Below are 23,104 nucleotides of genomic sequence, written 5' to 3' on the forward strand. Positions count from 1 at the left end.
CTTTTCTAGATAAAATGGAAGATACTAAAACTCTAAGAGCTTTTTTAGGACTCTTAAATTATGCAAGACCTTATTTAAAAGATATAGGAAAAATTAGCGGCTCCTTATACAATAAAACCTCCTTAACCGGACAAAAATATTTTAATCAACGAGATATAGCACTTATACAACAAATTAAATAGTTAGTAAAAACAATTCTCATGTTAACACTCCCACTTGATTCTGACTACTTAGTGATTGAAATAGATGAATGTGAAACAGGATAGGGAGACATTTTATTTAAAAAAACTTCCAAATATAATCCTAAAACTACAGAAACCCTATGCAGGTATGCCTTTGGGAAATTTCAAGAAAAATGACATTTAACTTCACTAGATTTTGAAATATTAGCAGTTATTTACTGTCTAGAAGCCTTGCGACTATTCATTTCTAATAAACAAGAAATTACTATTAGAACAGACTGTGAAGCTATAGTCAAGTATAGTCAACAAACTAAATGATTAAGTACTAAGAGATGGTTAAAATTCACAGATACCATTATTAATAAAGGTTTACACATTCACTGAGAACATATAAAGGGAATTAACAATTCTTTAGCCGTTTTTTTACTAGTCAAATTAGATTTGATCAATAATTTTTAATATTTTAGATTTGACCAGTAATTTTAATTTTTTATAGATCAAAGTTAAATTCGATGATTTTCAATATTTTACTCGTCAAAATTAGATTTGATTAATAATTTTAATTTTTTACTATTAAAATTAGATTTTGTTGGTAATTTATTTTTAATTTTTATTAAGTTTTGATCCGTAATTTTAAAATTGTTATCGATAAAAATTAATTTATTGACCAAAATTAAGTTTAATTAATTAAAAATATTTATTAGTTATACTTATTAATAATTAATATATTTTAATAAAAAATACTTTTAAAAGTAAAAACATATTTCATACCGTGCTATTATTTCTCTCTAAATTTTATTTTTATCTTTTTTTTTTCTTCACTTTCATTATTATTTTTATACCATTACTATCATTGATGTTTATTAGCTAAATAATTTTAGCTAAACAAATTTAATTGATAATTTATTGAAATTAAAATTGATAATAAAAAAAAAATAACTTATGCACGAACCTCCCGTTAATATGAGATTCCAAGAAAAGGACTTATTGTATGTAGTTATCCTTCTTTCCAAGATGTAATATCCGCTACTTAGAACTTATTAACTTTAAGTTCTCTTCGTCCAAGTTAAAATTGATTAATAAAAAATTTTCAAATAACAATTAAAATGTATATTAATAATATTACAATAATTTAATACTAATTACCAAATTACTTAGTATTTTTAACATTTTATTTGTAAAATTTAACTTTATTTATTTAATTAGAAATATTTATTAGATAAATATATTATTTTCAATAAATTATACTAGAAAATTTAACATAATTTTTTTGACCATTCCATTTGGAAAAATAAGTTTTTGCAATGTACGAAACACTATTTTTAAAATTTACTAATAAAATTAAATATTTTTAAATAATATTTTATATAAAAAATTAGTTTTTAATAGATTACTATTTATTTTAAAAAATATTAAGACCTTAATTTTGTTTTTTTAAGAGCAAGAATGTTGAGACGACCCTGTTTATTTTAGTTTACTTATATTTACGTTTGACAATGCCAATTTATCACTCCTATGCATATCGAACTCAAAATAAAATTCATATAATTTGGGCTCAATGTTATTATGTTAATAAATTTTGTTAGTTGATTTTTTATAATAATAATAATAATAATAATAATAACAATAATAATAATAAAACCGAGTTTTATAGTATTCTGAGTGATAACTGAGACCCAACCGCACGTGCCGTCTCTCTCGCTCTCCTGCCCCGCTGGTGGTCCCCGTCGCACGTGGTGGGAATGAAACTGATTATTAATTTATTATCGTTAATAAATCAAATAAATGGAATGAAAAAATTGCTGTCATACGACTCCTACGGATCGGCGTGACGAATAAAAAAATAATACAGGAATTGTGACAGTGACAGAAAGAAAGAAAGCAAGAAACAGAGGGGTTGCGCTCAGACTCAGAGGCCAGACCCCTAGCGCAGCGGCCTCCCCCGCTTTAGAAAGTGAAAGCACGCACGTCGGAGAAGATAAGCCAAAACGGAGACGAAGACGACGAGAGTAGAAAGATCAAGAGAGAGATATCAGAGAGGCGATCAGAAGCTCTTTCCCCTCCTGTTCTGACTCGGCTCTAGGGTTTCGACTTCTCCAGCGCATGGGTCGCGGTAAGCCCTGAAATTTTTCTTCTCTCAAATTTCCGTGTGATGCTTTCTAATTTCTGGCCTCGACCTCGATCCGATCTGTCCCGCATCTCTCTTTCTTAATGATTTAATCTTATTGGCTAGTTTCGGCCATTTAGAGTTGTTTTTGGCGATCCCAGGAAATGGCGAATTAGGTTTTCATTCACTCGGTTGGTGTTTTTTTTAGATCTCTAATCCTTCTGTATTATCGTCGAATTGTGTGATTGCTTTTGTCCCCCACGTGGAATTAATTAATTATGGATCTTTTCTTGCTTGATGGGTTGTTAATTTTTTTTAGATGAATAGAAGTAAATTTTCGAATAAGGTTTCTCAAAAAGAAAAAAAAAAAAAACTGGATCATTAGCAATAAAATCAATTTTTATGAATTGACACATATATGCCCAGTATATGCATATAATATCTTTGTAACTAGAATTTTTAAATATGGTTGTCAGAGTCTGATTTATACTAGCAATCTGTTTGTCAAACTTTAGAATCGTCAATCATATCAAAACGTTGGCTGTGAAGTTCAACTAAAAAAACAATGGAATAAGCGAAAGCGATTCAAGTTGAATCGTGAATCATCCACCGCTTTTAGAAATAGAACAATCATTGTCGACTTCATTGTCATAGTCAACTTTAGGTCTCAATGGGATTGATGGGGTTGAGTAGAGGAAGTGGAAGACAACGAAGTTGCTACATGGAAATTAGAAGAGGATGAATTCTATGTGCTGAGGTTTTTTCTCAATCATTTTAGCTTAAGATATTGTTCTCTCATTCACAATTAGGACTCAAGCATTGACTGCACCTTTATTGTCGATTAATGTGTTCTACGAGAGTGGGTTTATCGTATTTGGATAACTTTTAGGTTCATTTTTTAGATAAATTTTGTATCCTTTATTTATTTTGTCCAACCCAGTGAGTACAATTGGTTCCATTGGGCATTACTTGGATTTCTACTTGGCTGTATAGGTATCCGCGAACCCAGTTTTCTTGCTTCGCAAACTTCTTCTGTGAGATTTGGTTTCATTTTTTTTTTTTTTTTTTTGGGTGGTTTGTTTGATTATGAGAACAATAAACAGGATATTAACTATAGATATATTCTAAATCTGCAATTCTATCAGCTGATCGTTACACTCACCTGTCATGACTAAAAGCTTGGCCAGTAATTGCCCAGTATGGGTCTTAATAAGTATTGTTCTAAGAATTCTTTTAATTTTTAGCTGCTGTATACTACTAGAAATTTACAATAGCCATGGGAGAGATTGAAATATCTATTACCAAGTTGTTTTATGGAAATGGTTATGAAACTCTTTGAAAAATGAGGTTTCCCTGAGTGACATTGGAAATGTTTGATACTACTTGTTAAATTTTGCATTGCGCTAATTAACTTTTTTTTTCCCTTCTGAAAGCAGATTTGTGAGTTGATTTCTGATTGAACTGTGCTATATATTGCAGTAAAATTCTACTACTTGTTTATCCTCTTCCTACCGGCTTGGCAATGACATAGTGCAAGGAACTAAGCATTGAATTTTTTACCAGTGCATTTACCCGTGAGTCAGAATGACACTTGAGGATTTCTTTACTCTATCAGAGATGAGAGATGGAATCTCAAGTCTTGCTAGAGTTGAAGAGCTGCTCTCTATGATTCAAAAGCTAAATGATCATGCTATAAATAACTTGGGTGATGCAGCAAGACAATGGTCTACCGTTGCAAGTGTTTTGGCAGCTACTAACAAAGAATGTCTTAGTCAATTTGTTGAGTTAAATGGTCTTTCTTTTCTGAAAAAGTGGCTTCAACAAGCACTAGATAGTAATACATATGAGAATGAAATTGTTGTTGAGGAACTGATCCTTTCATTATTGACTGCATTTGAGAGGCTTCCTATTGACCATAAAAGAATAACTGCTTCTGAAATTGGAGCTACTATTGAACATCTCCTTGATCACAGAAGCACTAAAATTATGGAGAAAGCTAAAATATTGCATGATAGATGGGATCATGCAGAAAATGATCATGCACGCCCCTATGATCAGGATAATACTGGGATCAGTCAAGAAAATCAACATATACCAGCTGAGGATGTGCAGACTGGAGAAAATGGTTCAAATTCAGGAAATCTTCCTGTCAGTATTCCTCCTTCCTTCGCGTCTGGTGAAGGTAAAGATGGAGTACAATCTGACATGACTGAATCACAGATCTTGACTGGCATAAGTTTGCTCGAGTCCAGAAACAATGAGAGAGGCCCAATATGTGATCAGTTTCATTCCACATCTTTGAACACAATTGTTTCAAATACAGTTTTAGCTGGTGAGAATTCATCGGCATCATCACTTATCTCAAACTCATGTCAAGAGAGATTGCATGTCATAGAAGAGCTTCCTGTTTGCAATGTAGAGGGAAAACTCTCTGCTGAAACTTGTGCACAGTTTTGTCTGAAAGGAGATGCAGACGATCAATGTGATGCATCAGGATCCAAGGATATTCTTTCTGATGTGAAAGATATTGATATTGATGCTAAGGAAGTCAAACCGAGCAAATCTATCCAAGAAAGTGGTATTCATTCTCTGCCTCTTGTTTTCCATGTATCTAAGGTGACATCAGCGGTTGCTACAGAGCCAGTTATCTCATGCATGCCAGTTTCTTACATTGGCGACTCTTCTTCAAGGGTGATGGAACATCAGCCAGTGGCTGGGGCAGTTGACCATGGGCTGGACAAGGATTTGATGACAACCAAGGAGTCCATGCCAGATGCAAATCTCACTACTTGTTTTCAAGATCCTTCTCATAAAGCTAGCATTCATGACAACATCAGTGTTCCTCAGTTACCTGATCAGAAGGAGGAGGCCACTAGTAGTGTCATTAAGGATCTTGATTGCGAACTCAATTTCAAGTATTGCAAAAGTCACTTTTCAGCCTCCACTGATTTTTTAAAAGCTGTGCCAACTGCCATAGCTAATGAAGAGATCAACCAGAAATCTGGACTGGAACTTGAATGTTTGGATGATGCTCTTGAGGTTGCAAGGCAAGTGGCTATAGCAGTGGAGAAGGAGGTGGTTGATTATAGAGAAGCTTTTTGCAGTTCTCCTAATGGCAATCCCAGGGAAGCATATGGTTCTCATAGCCCTGATTCTAAGGAAGAAAAACAGGAGGAACTGGCTGAGCAAGTAGGGAGGAACCGTTTATCAGATGGAACTGAGTATTCTGACCCATCATCTCCTGATAAGGGATCAGAGATCACACAGAATATCAGTTCTGATCAAGAAAACATTGATCAAAATTTAGTGTCACCTGAGCCAAAAGTTTCTGCTCAAGCATCAGTTTGCAAGGCTGACCTTGACGGGTGCACTTTTGATCTAAATGCAAACATTTGCAATGATGAACCTGAGTGCTCAACAAAGGTCAGCCCCAAAATGCCTATTAATGTGTCTGCTCCTGTAGCTGTTATTGCTTCTTCAAAAGGAGCTCCAGGAGTGCCTGCTACTCTATGTTTTGGAGGTGAGATGGGTTGGAAGGGTTCTGCTGCAACCAGTGCTTTTCGACCAGCATCTCCTAGAAGAACTCCTGATAGTGAAAGGATTTCTTGTGCAAAGCAGAAACCGAATTTCCTTGAAATTGATTTGAATGTGGCTGAAAGGGTGGATGGGACCACTGATGAAGCTGCATCAGTGAAACAGTTGCCTTCTTCCTTTGGTTCTAAAACAGAGAAGCAGAATTTGGATTTAAATTGTCTTGGGGATGAGGAAGTGTCTATACTTCCATTCTCATCTTGGAAGTTGAATATTCGGAATGGAGAACGGAGTCAATCTTCAGCTTCGTCATCATACCATAAACAGTCTTCCTTTCGAGATTTTGACCTAAATGACAACCCATCTGTAAATGATGCTGGTTCTCACAGCTTCAGGCAATCATCTAATAAAGCTCTGGAATCTTTTGGATGGAAAACACCACATGAGCCGATCGTCAAGATCATGGGAGCAGAAATTCCTATCACACGGACAAGCAATATGGATCAGGGGCAGCTTTTGTCCATGCCGAATGGGCTGCAAATGGAACCTGGCATGGTTGCCAGGCCATTGCTACCTTGCACGAGCATGCCAACCCTTGCTTATGGCTTCAGTGGACTACCATCTGGGTCTTCTATGTCAGTTCCAGCAGCATATTATTCACCCAGGAGCATTCCTTACATTGCAGAGACTAGAGGCATGGTACCTGTAACGCACGTCTCTGGCTCCAGCACTGGCTCAGGACATACTGGGACATCATCCAGGCCACCACACTTTCTCTTCAGTGCATCTAGCATGCCCTACATGTCTGGTTATGGCAATGCATTGCCTGTTGGTTTGAGCTCGAACAACGGGATCGCACCTCCAGAAGGTGGAATCAGAGGCAGCATTTTTGAACATCAATTCTTTCTGCAAGGGCATAGAGGTTGGATGGAAGAGCAAACCCAACCTTCTACTTCTGTAACGCCATTAAAGCGGAAAGAACCAGACTCAGGGTGGGAGCCACTGCCTCCTCTAAATGGTTGCAAGCGGATGACATCCAGGCCTTAAGTTTTTCTATTTTTTCAGGAGGGGGGGAACAATTGGAGCTGAGGCGGCCTCTTGATCGATTACCAAGTAGTTTGTTGGTTACTAATCTGGAGCTTGAGCATGGAGGGCCGACCAGAGAGGATGTGGCTCTTTGAAAGAGATGGATGAATTAATAAGTCTATAGGTGTCCTAACAAGAAATTTGATTGTTGTAGGTTTTGGTGGTTGTTCATAATGAATGCCTCCATTGTCATTTATCGGTGTGCAGCACCTGGTGGTGGTGGAAGGCTAGTGCTTGTATATCTCACAAATACTCTAACAAGTTGAAGAGCGGGCAATAGAGCAACTAGTATTTATTCATAAGATGGAATTTTGTTCTTTGAATTTTCGTAGTGGTTATTTCATGGCTGTTTTCTGTGGATTTGTTTAAATATTCTTATAGAAAATATGTTTAAAATTTCTAGTTTTTAATACTTAAGTTTGCTAGGTCAACCTGTTCGATTGGTCTAGATGATTTGATCGATCTGGATTTTTTTTTTTTTTCGGGGTATTCAGTTCTTCGATTAATCTGATCGATCTGGAGACTTTTTTTTTAAGCTAGCATTGGATATTCAATTTTGCGGATTGGCTAAACCTGAAAATGATCAATATAAATCTGAAAGTATATTAGCCATTCCACTGGATAAAAATACTTGGTAGCACGTCGTAATTAGAAATCGAATGGTTGGTGTTTGAGAGAATGGATGAGTATCCCACTACCATATCATAGGTCGGTGGCATTCTTATGGAGCTCATAGGTCGGTGGCATTCTTATGGAGCTCGTAATTTTCTTTATGCTTTGGCTATTTGTACTATGTAATAATTCATGATTTATTTTCTCTCTAAAGAAAGATTGACGAGACAAACGAATCATCTTTAGCACAGGAAGGTATCCTTATAAATCTTGATTGAATGATGTGATGATTAATCAATAAGGTCCATAAAATTGCCCCAGGGGTTGATTGAATTGGTTATCTAGAATTATCGAATGAAACAAGGGTAGATAAAATTAATAGAAATACTCTCTCATACAGTGTGGCATGCATAGTTTCTTGATTACCTCTATGTAAACAACTATGGGATCGAATGGGGCATCCGAAATCAGCATATCATCTTTTATCATATCCATCCAGTTAAATTATTTTAATATTTTAAAGGTCGTAAAATTAGGCTTTAGATTTATTAACTAACTGTTAACCTTCGGGTTAAAAAATAAATAAATAAACTATCCGTATCTCTGCTCTCACACGGACAAGGCATTGGATTGGACGCCATGAGCGGCACTCATCGTGAGTTTGTGGTGTGATATTTAGAATGAGATGCCCCCGTCCTCTATCTCCTCCGCTGCCAACGTGGAAGTCATTGAAAGAGAGTCGGCATGTTCAACCACGAAATTCCTGGTAAGCAATTGCTTTGACCGTCGCGCGTGAGCAACTGAAATCTTGTTATAATAGTAGAGAATCACAATGCAAAATTATGCCAACCACAACGTGTCAAGTATGACCTATGGTCAAAGTTAGGCATGAAACTTCTGTGGGCACAACACACCCTGCGAGACAAGTCAAGCATGGCATGTGTGTTGGGCACGACTGAATGTACCAACCCTTCCATTTCGATGGCTAAATACCCTTTTTGAGCAAAATCTAAGTCATGCCTAGCACGATCCATTTCTTATTGTAAGGCCAGTCTTGAGACATGTCATCAAGGACAATGGCTCAAGGCTCCCGATTTTTGGGAATCCCAAATTTGATATATATATATATATATATAATTTAAGAAAATACTTAAAAAATAAAAGGAAAAAAAGGAATGGGTAGCTTGTTTCTTTTCCCAGACAAATTTTTCTTGCCAAGGCAGCACAGTAATATTGAAAGTCTTTTACTTTGAACCTTTGAAGTAGCACTTTTTCATTCTTGCTTTAAACCTTTGAAGCAGCACCTTTGACCTTTAATCCTTGCTTTGAACCTTTGAAGCAGCAACTTTAATCCTTGCTTTGAACCTTTGAAGTAGCAATAAAGGTGCTGTGAAAAAAAACGAAGGAAGCTTCGATACTATCTCTAGTTTCCTTTTTTTTATCCTTTTCGCACAATTATTTTGCAAAAATTTTCTGTCTATCTTCTTGATCGATCATGGTCATGTGATTTTATCCTCGCAACTGTAGGTCCGCACACTGCACGGCTGCAGTTTGTAGCCTGTAGGAGTCGAAGATCTTCTTGATCAAGAAAGTTGTCAATTTTGAAGGAGAAGAGTTATCGAACATAATTTCATCTAGGAAAAATCAGTTTGGATTTATGCCTGAAAAATAAAAATCGTCAGCTTTTGAATTTGATCACTGTCAAGTGTCAACAGGATTTAGAGATCATTTTTGGGAATTTTCAGCCACAGTGAAAGTGATTTACTAATTTTCTTTCTCCCTTTCATAGCTTTTGACTTTGGTTTCTGGATGGTCGAGTCAGTGACTTATGTTTGAATTCCTCTAGGGAAGAAGTGTTTGGATTTATGCTCGAAGAGTAAAACTATTGTGAGTTCCATCTTTCAGTGATCCTTGCCTTAGACATGCTGTTTAGCTGGAAATTATTACAAAAGTGACATCTATCGATTGATTCAAGCACAAATCAGGTTTTATTGCTCTTTTACTATTATTTTCACTACTTGTCTTTATTTCGTTGCTACTTGCTAGCTTTGTTGCTAGCTTTGTTGCTAGTTTTGTATGTTTTATTTTTACACTTAAAATTTATATTACAAGCATGTTTTCAAAGAAATATTTATCTGGGAGTCAGAAAAGAAACAAAAGAAAAGGAGTAGAAGAAATTATTAAAACTCTGAAACATGCTCTTCATAAATTTTTAAAAACTAGCTTTTCAATTGAAGATTCAGTTAATGAATTACAAGAAGAAAATCAAGAACTAAATGATTATGCAATAGATGAGCACCAACTAAGTAATCAAGAAGAACTAAATGATTATGCAACAAATAAGCAACAACTGAGTAATCAAGAAGAACTTAATAATCAAATAATCAATAAACAGAAAGAATTGATAGAAAATGTGACAATAATCATGCAATGAATGAGCAAGAATAATTAAAAGAAAATGATGATAATGATTTGAATGTAGAAGTTGGTAATATAATTGAGAATGAAAATGAGTTAGAGAAAACTAGTGATATTTTGGATATATATGATCCAAGATCTAATCTTAAGTTCACTGTAGATGAGTTTTCGAGACATTTTTCATATTCTTATTACACAAGAAAATTACCAAATGGAGAGAATCAAGATAGAAAATGGCTTATATACTCGAAAGATGCAAACAAAGTATATTATTTTTGTTGCAAATTGTTTAAATCAGTGAAAAATAAAAGTTTGCTAGCAAATGAAGGTCTGAATGATTGGAAACATTTAAGTGATAGACTTAAACAACATGAGAATGGTATTGAGCATATTACTAACATGAGAACTTGGATTGATTTGGAAATTAGATTGAAAAAGAATGAAACAATTGACAAAGAGATCCAAGTGCAAATTAAAAAAGAGAAAGAACATTGGAAACTTGTTTTAGCTAGGATTATTTCTATTGTGAAATGTCTTGCTAAACGTATTTTGATTTTTCGTGGGGATAATGAAAAATTTTACCAAAGTAGTAATGGTAACTTTTTGGGGTTACTTGAATTAATTGTAGAATTTGATTTGATAATGCAAGAGCATTTTAGATGCATTCAAAATAATGAGATTCATTATCATTACCTTAGTCATAAGATTCAAAATGAGTCGATTTTTATATTAAGTTCTAAAGTCAGAAGTACTATAATTGAAAAAATAAAAGAGGCAAAATATTTTTCAGTGATACTTGATTATGCTTCAGATGCAAGTCACCATGAGCAAATGACTTTGATAATTCGATATGTCGATGTCTTAGCTTGTCCTATTAAGGTAAATGAGTATTTTATAGAGTTTTTAAAAATGGATGATACATCTGGATTAGGACTTTTTAATGAATTACAATCTGTTTTAGAAACCTTCGGACTTGATATTGATAATGTGAGGGGGCAAGATTATGATAATGGTTCTAATATGAAAGGTAAGAATCAAGGTGTACAAAAAAAGATTTCTTGAAATAAATCCAAGAGCATTTTATATGGTTCTAATATTGCTTGTCATTCTCTTAATTTAACAATTTATGATATGACAAATTCTTGTGTTAAGGTTGTGTCATTTTTTGGAGTTGTGCAGCGCATGTATACTTTATTTGCTAGTTTTACAAAAAGATGGAAGATTTTACAAGAACATGTAGATCAATTAACTCTAAAGTCATTGTCAACAACAAGATGGGAAAGTCATGTTAATAGTATCACAGCCATAATAACTAAGCCAAATGAGATAAGAGAAGCTTTATATGAATTATCGAAAGTTAGTGAAGATGCTAAGACTAGGAGTGAGGTTGAATCTTTAGTAACACATGAACTTGAAAGTTTTGAATTTTTGTTGGCTATGATTATATGGCATAACATTTTGAAAAAAAATTGAATTGATTAGTAAAAAGTTGCAATCTAAAGATATGCAAATTGATATTGCAATAAAGATTTTGAGAGGATTGATTTCTTATTTTGAAAGATATAGGGAGGAAGGTTTCCAATCTGTTATGACATTAGCAAAAGAGATTACATCTAAAATGAAAATTGATCCTATTTTTCCTCAAAAAAATGTACAATTCATAGAAAAAAATAATTCGATGAAAATTATTAGGAAGAGATTTCACAATCTGCTGAAGAATCTTTTAGGATTAATTATTTTATTGTTGTCATTAATATTGCTATTTCCTCTTTAAAAAGTATATTTGAACAATTAGAAATCTTTGAAAACATTTTTGATTTTCTATTCAATCCTAAAAATTTTCTTTCAATGAATGATAATAGATTGTATGAGTGTTGTAATAATCTTCAAGTTGCTTTAAAATATAATGACAAGTCTGATATTGATGCTGATGATTTATTTTCTAAATTGCAAGTGCTACAAATGTGTTTACCAATAGAAATAAAGTCAGCTTTTGAAGTTCTTGAGTTTGTAAAAGTCTTATATTGTTTTCCTAATATTTCCATTGCTTATAGAGTATTGTTAACTATACACATTATTGTAGCATCAGCAAAAAGAAGTTTTTCTAAACCGAAATTGATAAAATCGTACATGCGTTCAACTATGTCTCAAAACAGATTAAATGGCTTGGTAATTTTATGCATTGAAAATGAAGTGTTAGAAAAACTTGATTTGAAAGACCTTATTGATGATTTGCTTCCCAAAATGTTGAAGATCTAGATTTTTTCAATGATTATTCGATACTTGTTTTGTTTTTGTATTTGTAGGAACTGTACTTTTTGGAGAAACTTGGAAAATATATTTTGTATGATGTTGTATTTTTTGAAAAACCTTGATAAATATATTTTGTATGAAGTTCGTCATATTTTAAATAAAATATATTATTTTTTAAATTTTATTATTAAACTCTATTCAAATTATGTATTAGTAAAAAAAAATTTATAAGACCTCTTTTTCTCTTTTCGTCAAGGGCCTCCAGATGTCAAGATCAGCCCTGCTTATTGTGTCATGTCATGCAAGTCTAGCTAATCTATAGGGCAACAAGGGCTTAGTCTCAAAACTTATGGACGCTCAAAAATTAATCTCTAAAAATAAAACACAATTTTATGTATATGCATAATATGACATTTTACATTGGAATAAGATTTTAATTGTTACTATTTAATATTTTTATTTATTTAGTTAAATAACATTTTTATTATATAAAATACATAATTTTTTTAAAAAAAAAAATCATGTTAGGATACTCCAACCACATTATGGTTTCCCAGTCTCCACGTGCCTAAGGATAGAGCTCATCCACAACCAACCTCATGATTACATATATAAAGATTCAAGATATAACATACATCAGGTCTATTTAACGAATCATCAAAGTTAACTAAGATTTTAAAAAATTTATAAGGATAATTGTTTCTTGAAAAATTTCTACCAAACTCCCACAAATATCACTGCTAAAAGAACGATCCATTCATCACGTTACGATAAGCAAATGGAAAGACACTGATGATTAAGATAAAACAGATAAGAAACGGATGAATAGTACCTCGTTCCGGCAGCAATCAGTACAGAAAATGATTTAGCCAAAATTGAGGTTTGTAAACACTTTCCCCAGCCCTAGTATGTCGAATAATGATTAACCGAGAAGTCTAAACACGACAGAAAACTACCTCAAAGGCTCCATACTTTTTCCTCAATTGACAAACCTAGAAATGTCAGAAGCTGTCTGCTCTTCCTACGAAGCCATGCACCAGTTTAGCAGCATGCGTCTACTTCTTTTTCTTTGACTTGCTTGACAGTGATTGAGCATAAGCAGTTCCCTGAGCAACAAAAACGAAGTGAAAAGGGATCAGCAGATCAATGTGACGGATGAAGGTACAACTGTAGATGAACATCCTTCATTCGAGCAACTTAATAATTTACCTTCAACCACTCATCCATATCCGCTTCCGTGGCTTTAGTACCCACTTCTACCTTGGTCGATCTCTTTGGTTTCTGGAGAAGGAAAAAAATTAATAAGGCCCTCAACATAAACCAGTATGAGCATATATAAAAAGCATGCTCTTCTAAAATCTGAAAATTACAAGGTCCTCTCAAAACATCTATCATCAAGGGACAGAAGGCTTTCTTCTTATTTGTTAGCAGAGTGTCCATGTTCAAAATAGACTTTTTTAAAGAAAATTCATTTCATTCTTCTCTCTAAGATGGTTGTCTTTGTACCGCATCAGGCCTGAACTCATCTTGTTGAGAACATGTTTGCAATAGGAGAAAGAAGTACTTGATCAATAATGCAGTTGCAAGTCTTCTACCCTCGGATCTGATAGACCTACTGATCTTATATTCATGCTATGAACATGAGTTAGAAGACTGTTAAGAGGGCACTGTAGGAGGAAAGCTTTTCAAGCGCACTCTTTGAGGATTGAAATATAACCTATGTTTTTGAAAATCAGTCTAGATCAGCTAACTCAACAACCTAAACTAGGATGGAGGTCAACCCAATCTAGTTGGATCTATAAAGGCACTCTCTGATTGAACTGGAGTTCATGCCTGTGAAATGAGTGAATCATGACCAGAAGTGATGATTGTTTAAAACCCCTGGTCCAGGTTTAGAAACACTATGTGCCAGGATTAGAATGCAACCTATGTTTTTGGGAATCAGCGGATCAGCTGGCCCAACCACTTAAAGTGGAACGGAAGTCAATCTGATCTAGTTGGATCAATAGAGGCACTCTAGTAGAACTGGACTTTGGACTTGTGCAATGGAACATCGTGTTCAATAGGAGCGACCATTTGATAACTCTCTAAAGACATCTATGGGTATATATCCATTTATGTAGCTCCTGAGTTTAAAGTTAATTCCTTTGCCAATTTTTATCTGCCAAAAGATTGAATTGATTAATCATTATTATAAGAAATATATTGATGGACCTTATAGATTCAAAGATAACAAAAATAGAAAACACCTATCCATTCATTAGCCCTAAAATTGTCATGAGTTTTACGAAAGTATTTACATTCATTGTTAGTATGAGAAAAATTGACTAATGCGTGTTTATTCAATTTACCAATTTATTTAAACTTTAATTTAATTTTCAAATTAGGGTGTATACTAAATTACTGAGATATTCGAACCTCAATATTTGTGTGTTGACTTTGTCACAAGAGTCAAAAGAGTACCTCGACATAAAAATCAGAGGCAATGTTTTCTGATTTACTAGAAATGACGTCTACAGTAAAGAACAATAGCAAAGATTGCCTTACCAAGAAATAAAGCAAAAATGAAGATCCATTAGTCTTACTCAAAAAGAGGTCACCCACGAAAAGATACTGAAGAAAGCATATTTAATAACACTAATGAGTATTATATTATTCTTGGAAACAATGAATAAAGAAAAGTGCTGACAACTGACAAGGCTTAGTGTGAGTTAGGCTCTCAGATAGGAGAATGATGTTCAAAAAATTTGAGATCAATTTAGAAACTTGGATTGAAATTTGAGAGTTTAAAAATTCAATATATTTTTAAAATTTTAAAAGTTGTTACAAGTTTGTTGTATTTTTTAAAGATAAATTAAGCCTGCTAAAAGTTTATTATAAATTTTTAGAGATAAGATAGGAGTTTTTAGATGACTTGGACTTGTTTCAAAACTATAAAAAGGGTTAGGATCTTCTATAATGGATTATCTTCCAATTTAATGATTTCTCTCATTAAGTTTTGTTCAGAGATTTTCCTGTGTAATTTTTCATGTTATATCAAATAAGATACATAATAATAATAATTGAGAGCAATTAGGTGCAACTTCAATCCATGATAACATGAGAGAAAATAGGTTGAGATGATATATGCTAAAAGCCCAATAGATTTTAAAGAGAAAAGAGTTCTGTTAAAATGAAAGATGGAAAAATAAAGGGAGATTAAAGAAAACATTAATAACTATAATAAAAATTATTTAAGAATTCTAAATATTCAAGTCAATAGAAAGATAAGATTCATGTAGCTGACCCTATATAATTAGTGGGCAAACACACAAGTTGACAATGAGGAAGACAGAATATCATCAACCTCACGTCCTCTATTTTATTTTATGGGAAGATAACTTAGGCAGCTAGAATAGTCAAATTGATAAAGTGGCATAGTCAATCAAGGGATTCAAATACTGTCAAATGATGATGTACCTTTGAGAACTGTTGAATTTGACCATATGCCCACAATCCTAGAAAGACGAGAAGAGCGACTCCAAGGGTCACAAGGAAAACCGACTCGATGGTTAAAAATCCTCCAGCTTCGACAACTTCAATCGTACCATTATAGAAAACATTCTGATATGGCTGCTGATCAATCTCATAGTCTATCCTTGCCACCAAGTCAAAAGAACCAGGCTGCACAAGAAACAAAGCATAAGATTCATAAAGAAATGAAATAAATTTCAGTATGCATTCATGTCATAAACTTCCCTTAAGTGCATTTTTCCTAACATCAGTATTTTTTCTCAAAAAGAAAAAAAAAAAGAATCTGACTTCTTGGCTGCACATGTAATCAATTTGTAAAGCTATGGAAAAAGGGTATACTTATGAAAACTACCTGTAGGTATTTGCTAACAGCAAACAAATAAGGGAAGGTAGCTTGAGCAGAAACAGGCACTGAGGCATTATAAAATTCCTGCATGAGAAAATAATTAGAATACTCATCGTGTACAGAACATCAATGTAAAGAAAAGAAACTATATGATTTAGAAAAATATAAACTTGAACATGCAGGATAAAATAGCATGAAAAAGCGCTTAGCAGTTTCAAGAAAAAAACAACTGCCAACCTTACTGAAGGATGGACACCATTACTAGCACAGAACAATGGCTCTTTAAGATGCTTTTATAATATCATTAAGGTGTTCTAATAACTCTGCTAAGCTAACATAACAATTCAGTAACACATCAAGAAAAACCTTATTTATTCAATAAAATCCTACTCCAGAGTAAAGCAGATAGTTATCACAATTGAAAAATGTTGAACAATCTTTTTAATCAAAATTATTGAACAATTTAATTCAACGCTTACTGGAGCCCATATACAACCTGGCTACCAGGTGCTGTCATAAGTGTTGAACACCAAGAAGAATATTGATAAGTTCATTCATCAATTGAATTTATCATGAAAAAAATACCTCATTGAAACCCTCTATTTTTTCCTCTGATTAGCAGGAGGAATTGATAGGGAATCGGAAATTCTAGGGAATGAAATGAAATAGGAATGTAGTAGGAATATGTATGAATTTCCCACTCACTTATACATTTGATTTGCAGAAATTGTGTAATATTAGATGGAATAATCTCCACAAAGGTGACACATTCTTTCCGTCCTCTAACTGACACACAGCATAGCATGAGACAACACAACAACACATGTCATGAAGCTCTAAAACAATGCTAACTCAGTTGAAGGATTTCCCGGATCCACATAAGGCTTTCGTAATGTGGTACGAGGTCAGCAATGACTCTGTGAAAGAGCCATGAAGATTTCACATGGCAGAAATAACTTCTCTGTAAGATCCAGTGATGACAATAGCTTCAGGCAGCTTCTCTTACCATTGATTGTAATTTGTAAGCCTTCCATGGCATCTCGAAACAGTCAAATAGTTTATCTTCTTCCTCTTCCCTTTCCCTCTTCCCTTTCCCCCTTCCCTTATTGTTTGGCATACCCACTCCACCAACACCGGCACTTACCTCTACACCTAGAAACTTGCTTTTGAATAGATTAAGTACAGTGTAATAACATAAATACTCTAGTGTTGATGGGTTAATAAATGTACTAGATAAAAAATAAAATGATTAAGGGGGAATAACATCCGTCAGAAATTGATATTCCAGGTCTGTTTTGTTATTAATGAAGATTAAAATAGCTATTCCTGAACATTAAAAATGCTGTCAGATTTATACATAAACAAAAGAATTTATTTCATGAACTAATCTAAGATGAAAAAAAATCTCAAAACCGAGTTTTAAAGAGGCCACTGGATGTCTCTAAAGAGACCTTAATAGTTCTATTTATAGACAGAACTATCATATCTACAAAAATCGATTAATGATGACAGAATGACAATTAAGAGGGCATTTAATAGATAAAATCCACATTAACCAACCTACATAAGAATATAAGATCTATAATTGCTATTAGAAACTATATATGATCAAAACAAGCTAAACCAAAATGAGGATGTTCCATGACATAAAAATTTAAATCCAATAATAGAAAGGCAAAGAAGACAACTATCTGATATGACTTGTTAACTTCATCAGCACAGGATTGGTTTTTCCTTGGTTACAAAAGAACTGCAATACGAAGATTACCAGGTTTTAAATTTTTGTTACTATTTGACCCAATCATAATATCAACTCAATTTTTCACTTATGCAACAGTTGTAAGCACTTAGTCTAAGCATATATCAGCTTCCACCAAACTGAGAGTATTTTTAAATCAGAATTAACATATAGAAAAATCCCTGCAGTGAATCATACAATCACAATGAGGAGAAGAAAAAAGTGCATCATGAGGTAATAATCTGAGAAAAAAAAGGGCAGCCCGTGCACGAAGCTCCCGTTATGCGGAGTTCTAGGGAAGAATCCATTGTACGCAATCTTACCCTGCTTTTTGCAAGAGACTGTTTTGTTTCCAGGATTCGAACCCGTAACCTTTAGGTCACAAAGCAACAACTTTACCGTTGCGATAAGGCTCTCCTTCAAAAATAATATGAGACCTAGACAAAAATTGAAGAAATGGAATAGTGTATACGCCATTCTTCAGTGTCATGGATAACCCATAACAGGATCAAATAGCTAAAAAAAATGTATTTGACAGGCATAGTACAGCAATAGTACTTTTAATTTGTAAAAAAAAAAAACATGTATAGTCTGAGTGCATAATAGGTATCAATGGATACACACCTGCACAGTTAGATTCTGCACCAACATCCGATGATCAAATGGAAGATGAAGGCTAGCATGTATAGCAACCACATTAAGTGGTGATTCAACTGTATTTTCCAGAACAAAGCATCACATTAGATGCACATAATTCAACATCAACAATAAGAAGGCAAGTGTAGTGTGAAAAAAGCACCAAAAATTGCATAAAAAGGCAGATGTCAGTAAAAGCATAGCATATGAAAAGGTCATTAACATAAAATCAATATACCATCATACAGAACATAATTTCCATGCAGAAGACACAAATACAAGTAAAATTTAGAGAATTTTTTTATTATGCTTATGCTTAGATTCAGCAATTTCCCAAATGGATACTGTCTGGAAGTAGAAAAGTTTGTTATATATTAAAACTGTCAACATAGGCAATCCACAACAATCTTGGGAAATAAATCTATCGCGTCAAAGAAATGGCAGAAGTAGATCTGTCAAAATAGGAAAACAATTTAGGGAAAGTGTGTTTATTAATTTAAATGAGTACGGGATATTCCTACTACTACATAATATGTTTGTAGGCATCACACAAGAATACACAACACAAGAAAGTAAAATAAATACTCATAGGACAAAAATAGAAAAGCTATTTACTATATTATGTTTAAATTTTAAAGTTGTTAGAAACCCACCATCATTATGTAAACCAACCAATAACTCAGCTTCTTCTCCAGCTGGTACTACTGCATGGAGAAAAAGATAAATATATATGTTATAATGCTTCAAAACAACTACCATACCAATTACTTGTGTAATGATTGATCTTCACTAACTTAATACTTACATTTGCCAGCATTCTTTGGAAATACACAAACAGTATCCACTCCAGGAGCTGGACCAACATCACTAAAAACGTGGGTATCATCACCAACTATCCCAATATCACTTCCTTCAATAACTTCAGTTGCAGCAAAATCTTCATCTGACTGGCATCGAACTGCCACAGTAAACATATAGTCAGTAAAAGATCTGCTAATGCCACACGTTTACCATACCTTCATAGAGAAAAAAAGTTAGCAAATAGAGTATATTAACAGGAAAATTTGTACCTCCTAATTTAGTCCAGAATTTTAATTGGTTAATAAACATTGTAAAAACTTTATATACGAACATTAAAGGTAAAAAATCAGAATCTGAGTTAGTTTCACACTGGGTGATCCTTGACCAGAAGAAAACCGATGAACTTAAAAACTCATTTCAGGGATGTAAGTCAAGAAAATGTGATTTAACTCTTTGCTCAATCCTTTCGGATCACTTCACAAATCTGTCATAGGATTTTGGTATAAAATAAAATTAAAAACTTCATTCACATTTCCCTCGCAAGTGGCAGGCAATTAACCATTAAGAATAATCAAACTGTTACATTAGGAGAAAGGATTTTGCGAAATGTATTTTTAGAATTCATGAAAATCCAACAATTCCTAGTTTCACCGAAAACAATTATTTGATAACATGAGTGGGGCCATACTGATAAAAAAAAAAAGTTTGTCATAGAAACACGGTTGGAAATCAGGTTAAAGATTGCATGTACAGATGCTGAAAAAAATTTTGCCTGAAGAATTTTCTTCTGGTGCTGGAAGTTCAAAGGGCGATGTAGTAGAACCTTCGGTAATTCATCCAAAAAAAGGAAACCTTTCGTGTCCCATTGTCTTATATTAAAAACAATAAAATAAAATAGATTTAAAAACCTTTCTTTTCCCCTTAGAATCCATACATGAGCCATGGTGCCGAGAAAATGAAACAGATCTACGTAATGCCCAATTATACAGATCCAAAATCTCCATGAGCAGGAAACAACTACGATATCGAAATAGGTGCGCAGGCAAAAAATATATATATATAGAAACAATCAGCCCCCTTGGGTTCGATGAAGGTTTGCAACAGCTGATCGACAGGTTCAAGCTATCGGAGAAACCAAGAAGAAGGGTTGGATCGGGGATCGGGAAGAATATACCTTGAAGGAGAGGGGCCCCTACGAGTAGAAGCGCGAGTAGGACGGCGCAAACCCTTATCACCATGGCGGAGAGGAGATCGAAGAATCGCACAGCGACCGCTCGAAAGAAATAATAATTCACAGAAATGGAATGGGCAGTCAATGTTCGATCGGATCCAGCGTACAAATAACCGTGCGTGCCCTTTTTCACCCTGTGTGTGCGCTAAATCCTATCCATTGCATCCTGTAAATGGAATCGTGCAATTCCAAAGTATATCCGTTCGATGGGACGCACTACGTCATCAGCACCTTCGAGACACGAAGAGCGGAGATGTGGTTCAGTTTGTCTTGAACGCGGCTCCGATGAAAGACACGTCATCGACAGGGAGTGCGGAGCGGCGATTGCGGACTCAAGGACCGTCATTCATTTTATTTTTTTTATTGTTTTAGTTGACAATAGATATTTTATTTAAAGCTTATTGATATAAATCAGAAAATGTTTATAATGGACGGCTAACGTTTAAGTTAATTATCCATTAAAAAAAATCATCATAATGACAAAAAAAACGAAAATAAAAGATAAATCGCCGTTGATTTCGATTAACAAATGTAGGTTATCATAATTTTATTATTATCATAATTACTTTATTATTATTATTTTTTTTTTTTATTATTTTCTTTTTTTCCTACTTTATCTTGCCTTCTTGCAACCGAAACATGCAAAAAAGCTTTCCAAAAAATTATTGTTAGGCAAAAATTAAAAGATTACCTCTTATGTATTATTTCCATTAAAAAGGATTATTTTATTACAAATATTAAAATATTAAAATAATTGATCGAATTAAGAAGTTTGGTTAATTTAAAATTTTATTTTTAAAATAAAAAATTATATTATTTTGATTTACTGTTTATCAAATTTAAATTTAATAATAATAATAATAACGACTTATTTTTTATTATTTTTATTTTTGTCCCGATATTCTTCCTTTTGTCATTCTCCTCACTGAAACGTCCAAATCGAAATTCCAGAAACAAACAAAATTGCCCATTTGCCCGCAGGCCGCATCTGACGTAGAATACCAGAAGAAAAATTCCGGAGGCCGCACACCGTTCTCTCCTAAGCATGGATTATACTCCGTATTCTTAACATATATTTGTCGGAATTACAGGGAATTGCAAATCATAAAAATCCAATTTATACTTATCAATGACTTGATCATTTCAAACACGAGTTGATCGCGACGAATCGAGTTTGTACCGCCGAGTAAATTGCACGGCAGATATGAAGAAACGAGGGGGAACAAAGGTGCCTCGCTTGGGCAAGATATTTGATTCTTCCCGTGGGCACGCACGTGAAAGATACTCTCCCCAAGGGCAGAACCAGGTTATGGCTTACTCGGCCTGTAGACGTTAAATCTTAAATTTACAGTGGAAAATAAATGAAAAACATGAAAGTAAGAGGAATTAGGCCATTGTTCACAACTTGGAATCAGTACGGATAGATCATCCGAGTTGGCTCCATCATTGACTCTCCCCATATATATTCATAACTTAAATGTTTGTAGCATTATCCTATTTTACTCCAATAAGTTAAATATTTGTTATACATTATAAATTAACTATATAACTATGAAACTCTCAATGTGATGCTAAGTTGGCTAAAGGGTAGCATAATTGCGTGCAACAAATGGGATAAAGAGATCAATTCATGTTGAGTGCATATGTCCTCTAGGAAAAAAATTCCCTTCCACTCCTAAATAATTTGATGATCCACTATAAATTGATTTCATAATTTATCACTTTTCACACAATCAAACTTAATTAATCACCTGTTACAATAATAAGACTCCGAACGTTAAACTAAATTCTGAAACTCCTTCCATTTACATTTCAAACGGTCGCGGTACATCATATTTACATCCATCATGAACAAATAGTGATTAATGATTAATTAGCGAATCGCCCTCGACGGCTTGAAGAAAACCAGTTCCTGACAAAAGAAATTGTCAAGAAACGCATGATTTTAATTTTTTTTTTTTTTTTAACAAGAGACTCCTCTGGTGCACATCAAACATGGTCCAAGAGTCCTCGATCGATTCCTTCATTTCTGATCAAGTAGTTAGCCAGCGACAACTGCAGTAGCATCGGCCCTGAAGCAGTTCTTCTCCTCACAGTTAGAAGGAACACCGATCAAGGTCGGCTTCCTTTTCATAGGCAGCGACGACGTCGACAATGGCAACGAGTTCACTCGATCGTTCTCGAGAGCTTCGTCCATGTCCATCTGCTCCCACCGGCACTCCCTGCTGCAGAAAGGAGTGTCCCCTCTGCAAAACAAAAAAGCATAATCCGAATATGTCACTCCTCGGCATATTAATTAATTAATTGATTGATTAATTTCCCCAATCTCAGTATAGTCGATTGTTTGAGCGAACCTGTACATGAAGATGTCCTCGTTCCGGGCGATGGGCTTCTTGCAGAGGAAGCAGGCGTCGAGGAAGTGGTGGCGCAGGTGGGCGGCGGGGTTGTCGCCGAAGAACCTAAGGGACGACATGGTCTTGATGGTGAGCTTAGCTTTGGGATCTCTTTGAGGTTACTGAATTTCAGTTCAGTTCAGTTCAGTTCAGTTCAGTTGTTGAAGGTAGAGGAGGAGCCAGGAGCAGCGAGTTATATGGTTGCAAAGGGAAGGAAACCCAGGGGTGGAAAAACTGGCAGGAAGCAAAAATCTATT

General features: G+C 34.3%; 3 protein-coding genes across 5 annotated transcripts; 1 reads left to right on the forward strand and 2 right to left on the reverse strand.

Annotated features, from left to right (window-relative positions):
* The first annotated feature begins 2,053 nt into the window (after positions 1–2,053).
* Positions 2,054–7,229, forward strand: LOC122018971. 3 transcript variants are annotated; one of them, XM_042576470.1, is made up of 3 exons: positions 2,055–2,295; positions 3,769–6,812; positions 6,886–7,229. In XM_042576470.1, exons 2-3 carry the CDS (start codon positions 3,874–3,876, stop codon positions 6,920–6,922), a joined length of 2,976 nt encoding a protein of 991 aa, XP_042432404.1. In that variant the 5' UTR covers positions 2,055–2,295; positions 3,769–3,873; the 3' UTR covers positions 6,923–7,229. The 3 variants fall into 3 exon arrangements, with proteins under 3 accessions (XP_042432403.1, XP_042432404.1, XP_042432402.1); XM_042576469.1 differs by having other exon boundaries at positions 2,054–2,295; positions 3,853–7,229; XM_042576468.1 differs by having other exon boundaries at positions 3,769–7,229.
* Positions 7,230–12,968: 5,739 nt separating this feature from the next.
* On the reverse strand, positions 12,969–20,556 carry LOC122020536 (translocon-associated protein subunit alpha-like). The gene is made up of 8 exons (XM_042578500.1): positions 20,398–20,556; positions 19,228–19,380; positions 19,076–19,126; positions 18,411–18,499; positions 16,055–16,132; positions 15,649–15,852; positions 13,399–13,470; positions 12,969–13,295 (listed from the first exon to the last, which is right to left on the reverse strand). The coding sequence occupies exons 1-8, from the start codon at positions 20,459–20,461 to the stop codon at positions 13,245–13,247; spliced, it is 762 nt and encodes a 253-aa protein (XP_042434434.1). The 5' UTR covers positions 20,462–20,556; the 3' UTR covers positions 12,969–13,244.
* Positions 20,557–22,208: 1,652 nt separating this feature from the next.
* LOC122020840 (FCS-Like Zinc finger 2-like) lies at positions 22,209–23,082 on the reverse strand. Its single transcript, XM_042578867.1, has 2 exons — positions 22,809–23,082; positions 22,209–22,700 (listed from the first exon to the last, which is right to left on the reverse strand). The coding sequence occupies exons 1-2, from the start codon at positions 22,925–22,927 to the stop codon at positions 22,496–22,498; spliced, it is 324 nt and encodes a 107-aa protein (XP_042434801.1). The 5' UTR covers positions 22,928–23,082; the 3' UTR covers positions 22,209–22,495.
* Between the last annotated feature and the right edge of the window lie 22 nt (positions 23,083–23,104).

Source organism: Zingiber officinale, chromosome 9A (assembly GCF_018446385.1).
Source record: "Zingiber officinale cultivar Zhangliang chromosome 9A, Zo_v1.1, whole genome shotgun sequence".
Classification (NCBI taxonomy): Eukaryota; Viridiplantae; Streptophyta; class Magnoliopsida; order Zingiberales; family Zingiberaceae; genus Zingiber; species Zingiber officinale.